The sequence below is a fragment of the Ictalurus punctatus genome, chromosome 6, assembly GCF_001660625.3.
Source record: "Ictalurus punctatus breed USDA103 chromosome 6, Coco_2.0, whole genome shotgun sequence".
NCBI lineage: Eukaryota > Metazoa > Chordata > Actinopteri > Siluriformes > Ictaluridae > Ictalurus > Ictalurus punctatus.
Genome location: NC_030421.2, coordinates 22,550,641 through 22,567,274, shown reverse-complemented (window position 1 = coordinate 22,567,274; position 16,634 = coordinate 22,550,641). Strand labels below are relative to the sequence as shown.

The 16,634-nt window shown below is 37.8% G+C and overlaps 1 protein-coding gene across 4 annotated transcripts in view; it reads right to left on the bottom strand.

The window, feature by feature from the left end:
- Nucleotides 1–1,514: 1,514 nt before the first annotated feature.
- The window catches only part of LOC108266954 (diacylglycerol kinase beta), a 106,731-nt gene continuing 91,611 nt past the window's right edge, over nucleotides 1,515–16,634 (bottom strand). For all 4 annotated transcript variants that reach the window (XM_053681023.1, XM_047156027.2, XM_053681025.1 and 1 more), the window contains 3 exons: nucleotides 9,826–9,946; nucleotides 8,698–8,758; nucleotides 1,515–5,612 (listed from right to left, as the gene is read on the bottom strand). In XM_053681023.1, the coding sequence (XP_053536998.1) occupies nucleotides 5,514–5,612; nucleotides 8,698–8,758; nucleotides 9,826–9,946 (281 nt within the window). In that variant the 3' untranslated portion in view covers nucleotides 1,515–5,513. The remainder of the gene's footprint in view (nucleotides 5,613–8,697; nucleotides 8,759–9,825; nucleotides 9,947–16,634) is intronic.

The window sequence follows — 16,634 nt, the reverse complement described above, 5'->3', positions numbered from 1 at the left end:
TAGCTGTCATTACCCTATTTTTTCTGTTGAATATGTGTAATAATTAAGATGAACATATGACACCTTATATAATTAAAATAAAGATCACTTCCTTATGAGTTGGAGGGAGAGTATAAAATATACGAATGGAGAACCCCACACTACAGAGTGGGCCGGAGGGTAGAGAGTAGAGAATAATTTGGAAATTACTAGAGAATAATTTGCTCATGACCATGGAGACAATTTGACATATGACCATGGAGATAATCTGTATGCTTGGTATTTTGTCTGTGAAACAATATGAAACAAACAAGCTAACATGCATAGTGATGTTGGCATGAGACAATATTGGAGCTCCTTTCTGCCCTGTTACTACAACACTGACTGAACTAAAGAGTATTCCCCAAGAGGGATTCACATCATTAGCATAAAAGCTGTGACTTTGATTAAATTGAAATTCAATCAGGTTAAATGGAGGATAAACTGAGTGCCATTATTGGATAAGTGCATTTCTGCAGCTCTTTTCCAATCAACAACACCAAAGTCAGTTCACAACCTGCCCTTTAATTCAATTAATCTTTTGTCCATCAACATGGATGCCTAGAATGACTGAGTGCTGGAGTGGACAGACGATAAAAGGGTCAGGAGAAGAAGCAATCAATCTTTTCTCTTGAATCACATCTCAGTTCACGGCTCAGGGTTTCAACAGTGCCCTTGACCCTTGCTGCTACACAGATAAGAGTTCCAGCAAGCCCACTAAGTCAAAGGACATGGGTTTATACAAACATGTGGGAAAATCACACTGAGCGATAATACAGACTCTACTGCATTTCTGTCATCTAATACTGTTTATCTGTCCCAATTAAGAATATGTGTGCATTTGGCCTTTGTCAGACCTACAAGGTCAAAACCAGAGTAAAGGAACAATGCAGAAAGGATACTAGGCATTTTAATAGCATACTTGCCGTTTCTGTTAAAAGAAGAAGATGTGTTGATCTGAGACTGGGTTTCCTCAGAATATTCCATTTCTAATATATGAGTAAGGTATTCAGACAAGAAGTAGCATTTTTTTTTTTTTAGATTATATCACAGTGTTACATGTAAGAACAGATGTAAGACAATAATAGTATTAAACACTGATCACTAAGACAAGTTAGAGAAAATGTGCATGTGAAATATTAAGGACAAAAGACTCTGATGACATTTGTGATGTCAAGACACACAGAGGCTGATAATAGGGCAGGCCAGAATGTACAAGTAATGGTAATGGGTAACTAATCTTGCTACACAGTACAAAAATGCTTGATGACGTTCTTGGTTGAACATTCAGTTTGTATTGAAATGCTATTTTGTGTTTCCTGTTTAAGACTACTAGTTATTTAATGTATATTAACAAATAATGAAGAAGGTGACAGTGGTATGTATCAGAGACGATGATGCCCGTGGGAAGAATATTACTTCTGTTCCCTGTTGACACATGATCTGGGTGCCAGACATTTCTCTACATAGAACCTAACAAAGAACAGCCACATTGGTGCTTTTACTATGAACATGTTTCAAACATATTATGGGAAAACACAATGAATAAAGACAATAGGCTACAACAATTAAGCAAAAGTAGAAAAGGTCTAGGAATATAATCATGAGAAGATGGCAGACTCTTGCGACAATCAAGATGGTCTCTCTACGAGCAGACAGTGTTGTCTTCTTTGCTTCAGTAGGCATGCAGTGGTGTCATGTTAGCTAAAATATATATACAACAATCATTGAACAACCCCAATTTTGAAAAAGTTGGGACAGTATGGAAAATGCTAATAAAAACAAAGAGGAATGATTTGTAAATGTTGTTTGACTTGTATTTAAACAAAAAATGTATAAAAACAAGGTATTTGATGTTTTACCTAATTAACTGCACTTTTTTTTTGAAGGTAAGTGTTTATTTTGAAATTGATGAACATGCAACATGTTCCAAAAAAGTTGGGATGGGGCAATTTAGGACTAATAGCGATGTGACAATTTGAAATCATCTAATCATAGTATATAAAGGAGCCTAGTCCTTCAAGAGCAAGGATGGGTTGAGGCTCGCCAATCTGCCAACAGATGCATCAGTGAATAATCCAACACTTTGAGAACAATATTCCCCAGAGACAAATTGGTAAGATTTTGGGCATTTCACCTTCTACCGTGTACAATATAATTAAAATGGTAAATGGCACACTTATATAGTGCTTTTATCCAAAGTGCTTTACACTGTGTCTCATTCACCAATTCACACACATTCACACCAATGGTAGCAGAGCTGCCATACAAGGCACCAACTTGCCATTGGGGGCAACTTGGGGTTCAGTATCTTGCCCAAGGACACTTTGGCATGTGGAGTCATGTGGGCTGGGAATCGAACCTCCAACCCTACAAATAGTAGACAACCCGCTCTACCACCTGAGCCATAGCTGCCGCAAATTAAAAAATTTGAGGAATCCAGACAAGGTAAAGGGTAAGGCTGAAAACCACTTCTGAATCTGTAATGGATATCCTGACATGGGCTCAGGAATACTTTGGTAAACCTTTGTCATTAAACACCATTCGCTGCTGCATCCACAGATACAAGTTAAGGCTTTACTATGCAGAGCAATAAGCCATACAGCAATACTGTCCAGAAGCATCGCCGAGTTCTCTGTGCTCTGTCTCATCTGAGATGAACAGTAGCACAGTGGAATCGTGTTTTGAGGTCTGACGAGTCAACATTTCAAATAGTTTTCGGACAAAACAGCCGTAATGTTCTCCGGGCCAAAGAGGAAAAAGACCATTCAAGCTGTTTTCAGCGTCAGGTCTAAAAGGCAGTATCTGTCATGGTATGGGGGTGTGTCCATGCCCATGGCATAGGTAAGTTGCACATCTGTGAGGACACCATTAATAAAGAAAGATATGTACACATTTTGGAGCAACATATGCTGGCATCCAGAGCAGGACAACGCCAAACCACATTCTGTCCGGACTACAAGCACATGGTTGCATAAGCAGAGAGTGCAGGTACTAGCATGGCCTGCGTGCAGTCCTGACCTGTCTCCGATTGAGAATGTGTTGCGCATTATGAATCGCAAAATAAGGCAATGAAGGCTCGCTCCGTACAGTTGCGCAGCTGAAGAAATGCATAATGGATTAACTTAACCAACTGTTGTGTTCAGTGCCTGAACGCTTAATAAGTGTTATTAAAAGAAAAGGTGATGTTACACAGTGGTAAACAGTCGACTGTCCCAACTTTTTTGGAGTGTGTTGCAGTCATCAGATTTGAAAAGAGTAAATATTTTCAAAAATGTAAAAAATTAATTTCACAAAGTAAAGCATCAAATAATGTGTTTTCAATATAGTACAGGGTGAACTGAATTTTCAGATGACTCTTTTGTTTGTTTTTGCATTTTCCATACTGTCCCAACTTTTTCGGAATTGGGGTTGTAAATTGTAAAATGAAAAGAAATTGTAAACATGCACTCATAACCAAACCAACATTCTTTAAGCACCAGAGGACCATAAAAGTCAACTGTCTGATGACCACAGGAGACATTGAAGTTCTAGTGAAATTCACTATTACTTTTAATTGGAATGACATGAGCTTTGCTGATTAAAAAATACCAAAGTTATATCCTGTGGTTATCTAGGCAAATTTGCACTTTGTAGGACCTTGATACTGCATCTTTGATTTGGTGTTCATTAAAGGGAACCAGAGGCAGAGTAGTCTGCCTGTTTGAAGAATTGTGTTTTGAGAACATCAGCTGTACAATCAGTGCTGATCTGAAATTACCTTAAAAATGTCAAACTTGAAGTTAAATAATCTCAGACTAAAAAAACCTTATCTGATCCCAGATTTAAAATGGTGACGCTTAAGGAATTTAACTGTTAGGCACACAGTTCTACACAGTGCCAATATATCTGACTATCATAGAGTGCTTATCTATATTGGGGACAATATGTTGGAAATTCATGTCACCCGTGAGATAACGCTACTAGTTTCTAAAGCTATATTACATTACTCACAAGTTATATCGTCAAACACATTCAAATATATGCACACAGGGTTCTCAGAATATACAACTACTGTGTATTCATATACATGATGGTAGACATCTTTAGTCTAACACTGATATCATCTCCATCTGCTATATATGAAAGGTTTAAAAAGTTTACTTCACAGCATATATGATGTCCAGCCATCAGAACATGAATATTTTCTAAGCTTGGACACTGGCACAAACACAGTAACATAGATTTGTTTCCTACATGGATGATTTAGGTGTTTTAATACCCCTGTCATCAGACTTGAAATTATGAGCTGATGGTTTCATGATGTATTTTGGTATAGTGTTTCATGGGAAAGATAGTGCCTGAAATACTGTGATATATTTAGGTTTATGGTCAGTCAGATACCCATGTAGGATCATAGGGCTGGTTTTAATCCAATGTGGTCTACTTAATATTGTAGACATGGCCTGAGATGTTAATTTCTGACACTTGTTTACTCAATCTATAGTGCATATGCAGACTGATGAGAAATTGATGTTAGGGAAAGGACCACCCTCTTGATTTCTAAATAGCTAAAAAAGACTTTTTGATAAACACATCAATTTTTTACCTCCCTAGATTATCCTCTAAACAGTGTCTATGGTGTCTGGACCTACCAGTAAGCTATGTATTATTTTACAAAATTGACACTGGCTACCTGTGGATATCAGTGGTCTGAAGGTGGATACCAGATAGGTTAGAAGCAAATGATAGGGCCTACCTCTTCTAAACAGCCCACAGGCCATAAACTAAACACTGCATAAAATATGAGCTCACTGTTTTGTGTCTTTAATTAGTGGCATGTTGTGGGGCTTTAAAGAGGCGTTTGAGTGAACACTCTTCATGAATTGATATATAATTCAGCTGACTCCTTCAGGATGATGGTGTCATTTGGTGTGCCCCACCCACTTTAACTTTCATAACAGGGTAAATATGTCAAGCAGTCACCCCTGGCCTTAGCACTCTTTTTGAAGATGTTCCTGAGCACCTTAGTTTATTCTTCATATATCCCTTCCCTTCTCTCTCTGCAAGTCAGTATTGTCTGATGAACCCACTGACAGGAAGTGAGAGAGAGCACAGAATGATACAAAGTTAATGGTCTGGTGGTCCTGGCTCTGGCAGGAATTGTTAAAAAGCTACAGCCTATACAGCCCATTGTAGGAATATCAGAGATTCAAACACACAGGTATTGGTCAAGATGCTGGGTTGGCTTCTTCAGTCACTGAAGTCTCTAATGGTTAGGCTACTACAGGCATCAGAGTCCTCTGTCCATGCAATATAAAGGTATGAGTTTAATATTTGTCCATCGCCAAATATTGGACTTCTGTACTAGTTTTCCTCTCAGATGTCCATCTTCACCACCCCAGCAGAGTAGATACAGTGACTGAGATTAGTGAAGATATGTGTGTGTGTGTGTGTGTGTGTGTGTGTGTGTGTGTGTGTGTGTGTGTGTGTGTGTGTGTGTGTTGGAGGTGAGCCTAGTCCCGACTTCTGTTGCGCCTTTTGAATAATAAGAAGGGGGTTTTCTGTGGAGGACCCATCAGCATGGGTACCTGATTCTTGTGTGTAATTCGTATCTGTGGACAGAACAGAAAAAAGATTAGGACATTAATCCTATGTACATTCAGGTTACCTGTAACCTGAAATTCACACTGGATGTGACACTGGATGTGTAAACATTACCAGTTTGTAGGCAATAAAACATGGGGGGGGGCAAGATGAATTTACTGTATCATTACTGTGCAATCATTTGCTCTGCTGCTTCACTCTTAAAAATTGGTTCCATCTAGCACCCAGAGTTCATCCTGTTTGCCTCTCTGAGAACCTTTGGAGGTTCCCATGTCGAACCTTACAGGAGAGGGTTTTACTTTCAGAAAATGTTTCAAGTTGAACCCCATTAATAAGAATTTCAAACTAGTCTAAGAACCCTTCATGAACCTTTTTCTCTATGAACTTAATGTTCACACACTCATATAGAGCTGCAACAACTAATCGATAAACTCGGTAATAATCAATTATGAAAATCGTTATCAACGAATCTCATCATCCATTAGTTGGTCTGAGCGCGGCACATTTACTACATTACTTCTGTTCCGAAAACACACATCAGAGAGTAAATACTAAAAGTTGTGTAAGAGAGTAAATACCAAAAGTTGTGTCCCAAATAATGTACTCCACACTTACACTATGCATTATATACTCTACCGTCTAGCGCGTGTATCTTAGAAGGGTAATGTCATCTCAAATGGAACACTAGCGGTTTTTTACTAACCCGAAGTATAAGCTCTTTCCCAGTTGATGGCTCATGATGTAAAATGCTTGTAATGTGACACCTCTCGCTTTAGCAGATACCCAGACTCACCAACAATGAATTTCTTCAGTTTACTGTTTGTCAGCATTACCTTTTATTCCCAACATGACCTCAGTCACCATCAGACGGAGGAGAAATCATCAAGTGACTGAGGAAGAAAGTGTGCGACCCAAGTCCTATAAGGCAGGGGGGGCATTTTAAATTAAATGCTGTGAAGGTGATCAAATTTTACAAAGCGGAGCTTGTGTAGCACGGACACACGACATTGATGCACAAGCACAAACTTCTGTTTTAATCCAAAATGCTCCACTGTGTGCAAGGTGTTGGGGAAACTGGTGCGAGTTGCTTAAAAGGTTTAATTTAATTCACGTTTATTGTGATTAGATGCTGTATTTGCGTGATGCAGTGTAAATTCTGTCGTTTATTATAACAAGAGCGATCTATCTGTAATGAGCCCGCGTTGCTCCTCGTGCGCAATGTAGACGGTGATAAACAGTGTAGCGCAAGTAAGATCTGTAATGTTTAATTAAAATGGTATGATCAAAGTAAACATAAGTAAAAACAATATGCCTAAAGGCAGTGAGTAACAGAAACTGTAAGGTGCAGTAAAAGTGAGATTGTATTATTAATTTAGAACTGTAGTTTAATTATCAGTGCTTTTTTTTGTGCATCCATAAAAAAATAATGCATAAATACTTATATATAATAAATTAATATATTTGGACAAACATATAAAAATATGTTCAAATACATTGTGTAATTGTAAAGTTTTAGTCTGAAGTTTATATTTGTAACACTGAGTTTGTGGAGTTTATTTTAAATAAACGAGAAAATGGTATTGAAAATTTGTCGTCGTATATAAAAATAATCGTTAGTTGCAGCCCTACACTCATAATACTTATGAACTTTATGATTTTATTCAAATGAAATTAGCAAAAGTATAGAAAGTGGCAGTATGTGATTTGAACGTATCGGTATGGACTTTATGCTTCACAGTGTGAAAAACAGAGCAGGTTGAAAGGGGTTGTGCTTTGACAGATGTGAGTCACCCACCTCAAGGAATGATACCTAGTTAAGATAAATGCTAACAGACAACTAAGAAGACTTATAGGGATCACCCAAAAATTAAAATTCTATCATCAATTACTCTCCCTCATGCAGTTCCAAACATTCTCTCGTGAGAACGTCCGCTCTCGCAATACAAAGGTACCCGGAAGCGCTGTGCTGTTTACAGCAGAGGAAGAGGGATGCTGTACATAAACTGAGTAACATAGAACAATCTTTGTAACAAAGATGTCTGCAGAATTCGACATAGAGGAGGACGTGCATTTTTTTTTGTCTGCTCTTGCGGACATTTTTTTTGTCCGCTCTTGCGTCTACACAACACAGCATGCGTTGTGGTTCTCTCGTGAATGTGCATCAGAGATCTATGCAGAAGTGAAGATATTTTGTGAATAAAGACTAATTTGAGTTTTTTTGCACACACAAAGCGTTTGTATCGCTTCAGAAAATTGTGATTAAACCGCTGGAGTCATGTGGATTACTTTTACGATGCCTTTATGATATTTTTGGAGCTTGAAAGTTTTGGTTACTTGGACTGTAGATGGTGGGACAGAAATCTCCCTGGTTTCATTAAAAATGTCTTCATTGTGTTCTGAAGATGAAAGAAAGTCTTACGGGTTTGGAACAATGTGAGGGTAAGTAATTGATGACAGGTTTTTCATTTTTGGGTGAACTATCACTTTAAGAAATGCTTTGCTGTGTGAACTGTATTACATATTTTACAATGCATGTATAGTTCATTTAATTTACTTTGCAAGAGCTCATTGCTCTGTCAGTGCCATTTTCCGACTGTGCTACGGCTTTATCTCTGCATAACTGGACAAATGAGAGAAGCCTAATAATGGGTTGTAGGTTTAGCAGAGGACTTTGTGCTGTAGCTGCTATATATGCAGACAGACTTCTTTGTGCACATTCCTCTCTCTTTAATAGCATAATCAGTCAGTGGTGGGGTGTGACATGACAGTGTTTTAATTAACAGGGAGCTTGCTGAGATGCCTGCAAGTGTCGAATAGAGGGATTAGGGCTGCTATGGATATAAAAACACAGTTAACCAAATGGTCTGTCTTTCATTTTGTATAAACCTTAATATATTTATCTTTTTCATACGTATGCTTAATATGTAATTAATACATAAGTATATAAAGAAATAAAAGAAAGGCACTGTTGTCAGAAGGACAGAAACAGTGTAATGAGCTATGGTTTGTAAAAAGAAGTGGTGAGCTCAGAGTTTGGCACATAGACACATGTAAATGAGGGAAAACACTGAATGAAACCCAAAGTCACCTCACCGTGCATGGAGGCTGCATCCATGGCTCCCCGTCAATCTGCATAGGCAGCAGTCTGAATGTCCTGAGAGAGAGAGAGAGAGAGAGAGAGAGAGAGAGAGAGAGAGAGAGGCTGTCATGGGTGAGTTTGCAGGCGACATATAGACATCAGGTTCCTCTGCAACACCATTGCGGGATGATTCTGCACACTGCTTTCTTTGTTCCCACGAGTCATTTCCCACAGTGGGCCCCAGTTTCACTAAACTCAACACACACACACACACACACACACACACACACACACACACACAATTCAGCACCCCTGCCCCCCTATATACACACTTCTACAAAGTTAGTACACTGTACTGGTCTTAACCCCTTGAGAAACCTTTTTATTCAGACAACACTTGAGAATTTTTTAACAAAAGCAAACCTAATGTAATTTTAGAGTTTTTAAGAAAAATAGATTTAAAAAAAAACTTTATATAGAGTCCCTTAGACATTTCCCACCATGAAAATAGCCATAGAAGCTGGCATGGCGTTAAAACACAAACAAACAAACAAACAATCTACAAAGTTAGTTTAGCCTTTACAGCTGGCCCACTGAATATAAATGCAATGCTGCATGGGAGAAGATGGAAAATGAATGGCCTTTTATTATTGATTTTATTTGATGTATTTATTTATTTTTTAAATATTAGGTAGACAACATGTGAAAGGGAGAAAACTGTTCACAAACTTTCTTTTTTTCAGTGAAATGCAAACTGCTTATTTTCAATGTAAAGGCAAACAGAAAGGCCAATCTACTTAAACCCTCCACTGGTAAATTAACATAAACTAGCATAAACATGCAGTGCATGCTCAGACATTATTACTGTGTTTGTGACAACATTATTGTTCATTGGGCCTGGCTGCTTTGAATGCTGAAGCTGCTTGACTGAGTAGAGTGGTGCGAGGCTAAAGGTTAAAGTTATTGGCTGAAGTGCTCAGCAGAAAGCCACCTCCTGTTGTGTCATCAGGGTTGTGACGGAGAGCAAGGGCCGCTTCTGTCTGGGCGCATGAGCAGACAGAGAGGCAAATGAACCCTGAAGTATATGTATATGAGATGGAAAGATGGTGACAATATAGTCAGAGTGTTTGTTAGACACTAACCTGATGGTGACACTGGCACACTGGGCGAGGCGTCGACCAGCACTCTTGAGGCCTGTGTAGATCTGGCCCATCTCTATGGCCCCTTCTAAGCCCACCACCTCAAGCAGCTGGTCACTCAGATCTGTCCAGAAAGACAGATAAAGAGAGAGGAATTAGTCAGTCCTGACTAGGACTATTATAATACGTAAAAATGTATTATAAAGCTAGAAGTGACTGAGATAAACATTGACAGATAGAAGTAGCAGAAATAATAAGATCAAAGGTTCAGCACTAGACAAGGCTAAGCTTTAGTACTTGCTTGTAGAACACTGTTTAATCGCTTTACACACACTCATTAACTCTCTGTCTTGCTCATGTAGGCATGTAAAAACAGGGTCATGCAAGCATAGCGATACACACCATGGTAATGACGCAGTATCTGTGTAGAGAGCAAGGGTCTAGGGCAGGACATGAATGAGTTATAAAGTACTTCTGTGAAAATACACATACTGCAATTATTTGGTACAGAATCAGGGCTGGCTAAAGTGGTCACTGACCCACTACTTGTCTTCAACTGTGAACATGTTGCTGATTTGGTACAGTTCGATGTTAGTGCATCATTTGACACTATTGATCATGAAATGAACTGACTTGAAAACACAGCCAGTTCACACAGACAAAGGGTCTGGTTCTTCTCGTTTGGTTTAAATCTAACCTAAAAGAGACTATTCCAAATTTGTTAGCATAAATGGAGATACTTTGGAGCTTAAAAAAGTGCAGTGGTGTTTCAAACATTATGTTGGTGTTTGCTTCTACAGTGATGATACACAATTATATTTATTAGTTCAGCCAGATTTAAGGGCAGCGATACGGTAAAAAGAATATTGTACAAAAACACTTCCTCCTCCAAAACCAAAATATTGTTGTTAAGCAAAAGACTTAACAGTAAGGTTTCAGATTTCACCCTAAAGCTCTGTGGCTATTCTGTGAAACCAAACACTACAGTTAAAGACATTGGTGTAAGTCTAGATGCTGGTTTATCATTCAATTCCCATATAGATAACATGTCTGCAACTGCATATTATCATGTGAGAAACATAGGTAAAATAAAACATATTCATAGTTTTAGAACCTCTAGATAGGATTATTGTAACATGTTCTTGACTGGCTTCTTGAAGGAAGCTTCAGTATTTTCAGAATGTAGTGTCCTTAGCCGGAAAAGAAAACCAGAGGACATTACCTCGGTCTTATTCAAAGTACACGGACCGACTATTAAGGTCCACACTGACTATAAAGTCTTGCTTTTGATGTTTAAAGCTCTGAATGCTTTAGGTCCGGCATATCTCGCTGATCTTCCGAAATAAGATAGCCCATCCCGAGCACTTCACTCAGCTGAGGCAGGTGTACTTTTAGACCTGAGGATCAGTTGCAGATCAGCTGGTGGAAATGTTTGATATTGCCTATAACCTCTGGAATCATGTTTCAGAGAACATTAGGAACACTAGCTCAGTGGGTGTTTTTAAATTCAGATAAAGGGTAGGTAAAGCACAGAAGTACTGTAGTCATATGCATGTAGAAAGAGTGAGACTAATAATGCAGCAATTATTGGCTCCAAAGGCTGCTCTCTCCCTCTCTCTTGTCTCTTTATAAAACCTGACCTACATTCCCTGATAATCGGTGTGTACTCTCACTGCTCAGTGGCCATTCAGCCAATTAAAAATGGCTTCATCTCCACATGCCCATCACTACAGTCTTTTTATTCAAACATCTAAACCACTGCTGGGCATGATGGCCAATTCAAGACAAGTAATCTCTATAATTCAAAGCCCTGCTATATCATTACACAAGGAAAACAATGCATTCTGCAATCTAAATGGGAGACCAACAAATATGTAGCTGGCGTACAGCACTACACTCTGTGCCAGAGTACAAACACTATTAATAATTGCACATCTGACATAAGACAGATATGTTATTGTAAGAGAGGAAATTGTTTCTGGTTTATTCTGGACAATGTTCGAGCATGATGATTTATACAAGGCCAGTGATGCAAGTCTCAACTGTGCAGGAAGGTCAGAACAGGGACACTCCATGCTGACCTGGCAAAATCTGGGCCATTTTTGAGACTGGGTAAAGTATTGCTAGGCAGTTTGTAAATTGAATATTTTCAATAGATACAGTGCCCTCCACTAATACTTGCACCCTTGGTAAATATGAGCAAAGAAAGCTTTGAAAAATTGACTTTTTTGTTCAAACTTTTGATATTTTGTTAAAAAAATTCACAAAAATAACCTGCTTTCATGGATAAAAACAACTGTAAACACAACAAAGGTTTATCCAAAAAAAAAATCTTTGTTAATTATAGCTGTGCAACAATTATTGGTACCCCTATTCATATGGGAAAAATATTTTAAGTATATTCCCATTGATATTTAAATTATGTTTTTAGTACACCTGGGTGACTAGGAACAGGAAATTGTTCAACCATGACATTCACAGAAGTATAAATATGAGGTAACACAGGCTAAATTCCCTTAGTCATTCATAACAATGGGTAAGACCAAGGAATATAGCTGTGATGTGTGGCAAAAGGTTGTTGAGCTTCACAAAATGGGAAGTGGCTATAAGAAAATAGCACAAGCATTGAAAATGCCCATTTCCATCATCAGGGCAATAATTAAGAAGTCCCAGTCAACTAGAAATGTTATGAATCAAACTGGAATTGGACGTGTGTTTATATTGTCTCAACGCACTATGAAGAGGATGGTTTCAATGGCCCAAAAATCTCCAAGGATCACAGCTGGAGAATTGCAGAAGTTAGTTGTGTCTTGGGGTCAGAAAGTCTCCAAAACTACAATCCAAAATTACCTACATCACCACAAGTTGTTTGGAAGTTTTTCAAGAAAAAAGCCTCTACTCTCATCCAAAAACAAACTCAAGCATCTTCAGTTTGCCAGACACTACTGGAACTTCAAATCGGATCAGGTTCTATGGCCAGATGAAACCAAAATAGAGCTTTTTGGCAATAAACACCAGAGGTGGTTTTGGATCACACAGAGAGGTAGCCATATGGAAAAGTATCTCATGTCCACGGTTGAATATGGTGCTGGCTCTTTAATGTTTTGTGGCTGTTTTTCTGCCAGAGGACCTGGACATTTTGTTAGGATACATGGCATCATGGACTCTATCAAATATCAACAGATATTAAATGAAAACCTGACTGCCTCTGCCAGAAAGCTTAAAATGGGCCATGGTTGGATCTTCCAGCAGGACAGTGATCTAAATAAATACATCAAAATCAACACAAAAATTATTTACTGACCACAAAATCAAGGTCCTGCCATGGCCATCCCAGCCCCCTTACTTGAAACCCATAGAAATTCTGTGCGGTGAACTGAAGAGGAGAGTCCACCAGTGTGGGCCTCGAAATTTGAAGGTTCTGGAGAGATTCTGTATGGAGGAATGGTCTCAGATCCCTTGCCATGTATTCTCCAACCTCATCAGGCATTATAGGAGAAGACTCAGAGCTGTTATCTTTGTCAAAGGGAGGTAGCACAAAGTATTGACTAAAAGGGTGCCAATAATTGTTGTATGTGCCAATAATTACACCTGTGTTTTGTTTGCAATTGTTTCATATCCATGAGAGCAGAGTGTTTTTGTGATTTTTTTTTTTAACAAAAGATCAAAAGGTTAAACAATAAAGGCAATTTTTCCACAGCCATCATATTTACCAAGGGTGCCAATATTAGTGGAGGGCACTGTATATTAGTCCCGGTATATCAGATATGCCAGGACTGATATACAGATCTAAGAAATGGTTCAATGTTTAAGGCAAAAATATTGTCAAACCCATGGCTGAGATAATGGCCAAGAACTGATGTATCTAAAGACCATTAACACACCTAATATTAAAAAAATAACAACACACAAAAAAACACACACATGAGGGTTGGGTTAAAATGGCAGCCCTTCAGAGTGTATGTATCCATAAAACTCCACTACATAAATAACTTGGTATAAATCCGTTTTCTATGAGATCTATGTGAACTCATGAAAGCAGCCTTGACTATTGGAATATTAAGTTAAGAAAGTTAGTGAGTCATTAAATGTTTGAAAAAACATTTAAACACAACAAATCCTTTGGGTGAACATTACTAACTGTTAAACTGAGCCAAGAACAAGCTGCTTACGCCTACTCCTACTTTCATTTATATAATAACTAGAGCACTCAGACAGTATAATATAAAAGAGATAGTTGCAAGTATAAACCTATAAACAATGTACAGCATATGTAAGAGAGTAATTAACCTGTAAGCAGTTGGTGTGTTATTAAAAAAAACAAACATTTATGTATCTATTTTATTAATTTTGTATTACATTTAATATACCAAATGTATTAAATTTAACATAGACACTGTGGTCAAGGTTTTTTTTTTTTTTTTGTATTATTTTAAACAAAAATTTGTATTAAGAAAAATAGCAACGGCTACTTTACATCCCTTGCATGACTTTCATCTAAACTCGACACAAAAATATAAAAGCAGTAATGCAAATGTTATAGGGTAAAGTTAATGGCAGTCAGAAATATGACCGAGTTATAATTTAACACATGAAGTCTTGGCTAGTTGTATCATTTTTCTCCCTCATGTTAACACACACTTAACACAATATGATACAAACCGTTTTAAACAGGGAGGACAGAAAAAAAGTATGTTATTAATTAACACAGATTTCAAGAGTGCAGGTTTTCCCCGCTTTTCCCCTTTTAAATTTGGATCATGATTTTCACCTTGACTTATGGTGAAAAAACATGACTTGGCTTATTGTACAAACGAAAATTGAAATACTATGCAGAGAATTTTGAAATAGCAGCACTAGACTGTCCTTGAGTGGTGAGATATGACCTTGTGGCCCTCCCCCAAAGACTGCTCTATCGGCTAAACTAGTCTGAAATGCAAATGCACACCAATGCTTTGGTTGTATAATTGCCTAAGCCTAATGGAATATAATCTGTATCTTTATACTGCTGATCTTATACTAATATGCCAAACTGATAAGCATTTTTTAATTTTCCCAGAAACACTAATAACACTAAGAGTAACACAAATTTGAAAATGGCTTCATAACTTTTGAGTGCAGATCAGTAATAAGCATACTAATTTATACATTTAGGTATTAGTAATCAGTAATATTTTACTGTGGTATCAGTAAAATCGATTTTGAAAGAGTTTTCCTTGTATTTTCTTTACATCATAAATGCTCACAGCCTCATCTGGGCTTTTTTATACCAGGCTTTTCATTACAGAAAGGCAAAGCTAAGAATAACTCAGAAACAGCTTCTTACATAACCCCGTAGAATGTATTCTGGTGAGGATGGCAGATACTAGACATACTGAATTGGCTGTTTTTGCTCCAGTCTCGAACCAGATTAACCAACATCAAATTAGATCACTGTGACGAATCTCAAATCGGCTCTTAAATCCGCTCTGCCAAAAGCCCAAGTGCTTACTCTGGGGCCATGCCAAAAGACACAGACAGGCTTAAAACAATAGCCCAGACGTGGACTAGAGACACACCTAACCTCACAGCAGAGGCTCCAAAATGCACTGGAATTGGTAGGCAAATTTAGTTCTGCTCTGCAAAGCATCTGTTTGCAAATGGGCTCCTTTTAAAAGAAGAAAAGTGTCAGGTATTTCTTTCTGTACATTGAAATCTGCCACAGCTCCCAAAACATTAGTAATAAAAAGGGGTGTGATTGAATTGTAAAAAGTGACAGTAAAAACTTAAAAATAACTACAAACCCGTAATTTGTTACAATTATGGACAATTTGGATGTATGGGTTTTTTTTTTTTTAAATGAGAGCTTTTATAAAACCATGTACTTTTCTCCAGCGTAGTCAAAATATCAGCCTTCACCCAGTGTGTGAGAACTCCCTGTTATGCAGACAAATAAGTGGACATGTATTTATTTTGTGTTTCCGATCTCCTTGTTCCTGAGCTCTACTCTCAGTTTTTTGGGCTGCTTAGAGAAATGGCAGATGGTCAGGAGGAACTGGCCATGGTGGAGTCGTAGTGGAGGTGCGGGGGCGGCCCATAGCTTGGTGTGAGAATAGAGTGCAAGTGCTGCCTCTATTTCACCATCGCACATGTTTAGAGAGCAGAGAGAGAGAGAGAGACTGACTAACTGCTTGAGAAAGATGTTAATATATGCTAATATGTTAAAATTGGCAACATTTTACTTTTTAGAAAATTTTATTTGTAAAGTTATACCAATTTTATTTAACTACATAACAATATAACACAAGATAGTATATAGCATGGGATTACATAGGTGTTATGTAGCCCTATGAACACTATTATTAAGTAAAGTTATCAAAAAATCAAGTGATATTTTTCTGCAATAACATACTGCTTTCAATTTTCTAGTCTACTCTTTCCAAGCTTGTCTGATCTCTTCCTTTGCATTCTATGTACATCCTATGAACTTTCAAGTTAACAGCAATTCCCATGAAGTCATAAAAACACAAGTACCCTTTTTAATTTTCTTTCATCTTAGGTTTTTTCTGTGACTTAATTTGCAAAAAAAAAAAAGAAAGCGAACCTGCAGAAACCAATAAAAAATTTATAGACTGCTGTGAAAATAATCTTCTATTTAATTAAGTATTGGCACCCACTTTCTTCCTGTGCATGCTGTATGAGCCCACTTGAGGCATAATATGTGCTTGTGCTGCATACATAAACGCATCCCGTCCCATCTTAATTATTTCAAACCAAGGCTCTTTATTCACACGCTCTCTTCTTATGCACTCTGTACTAACACACTGTTCACG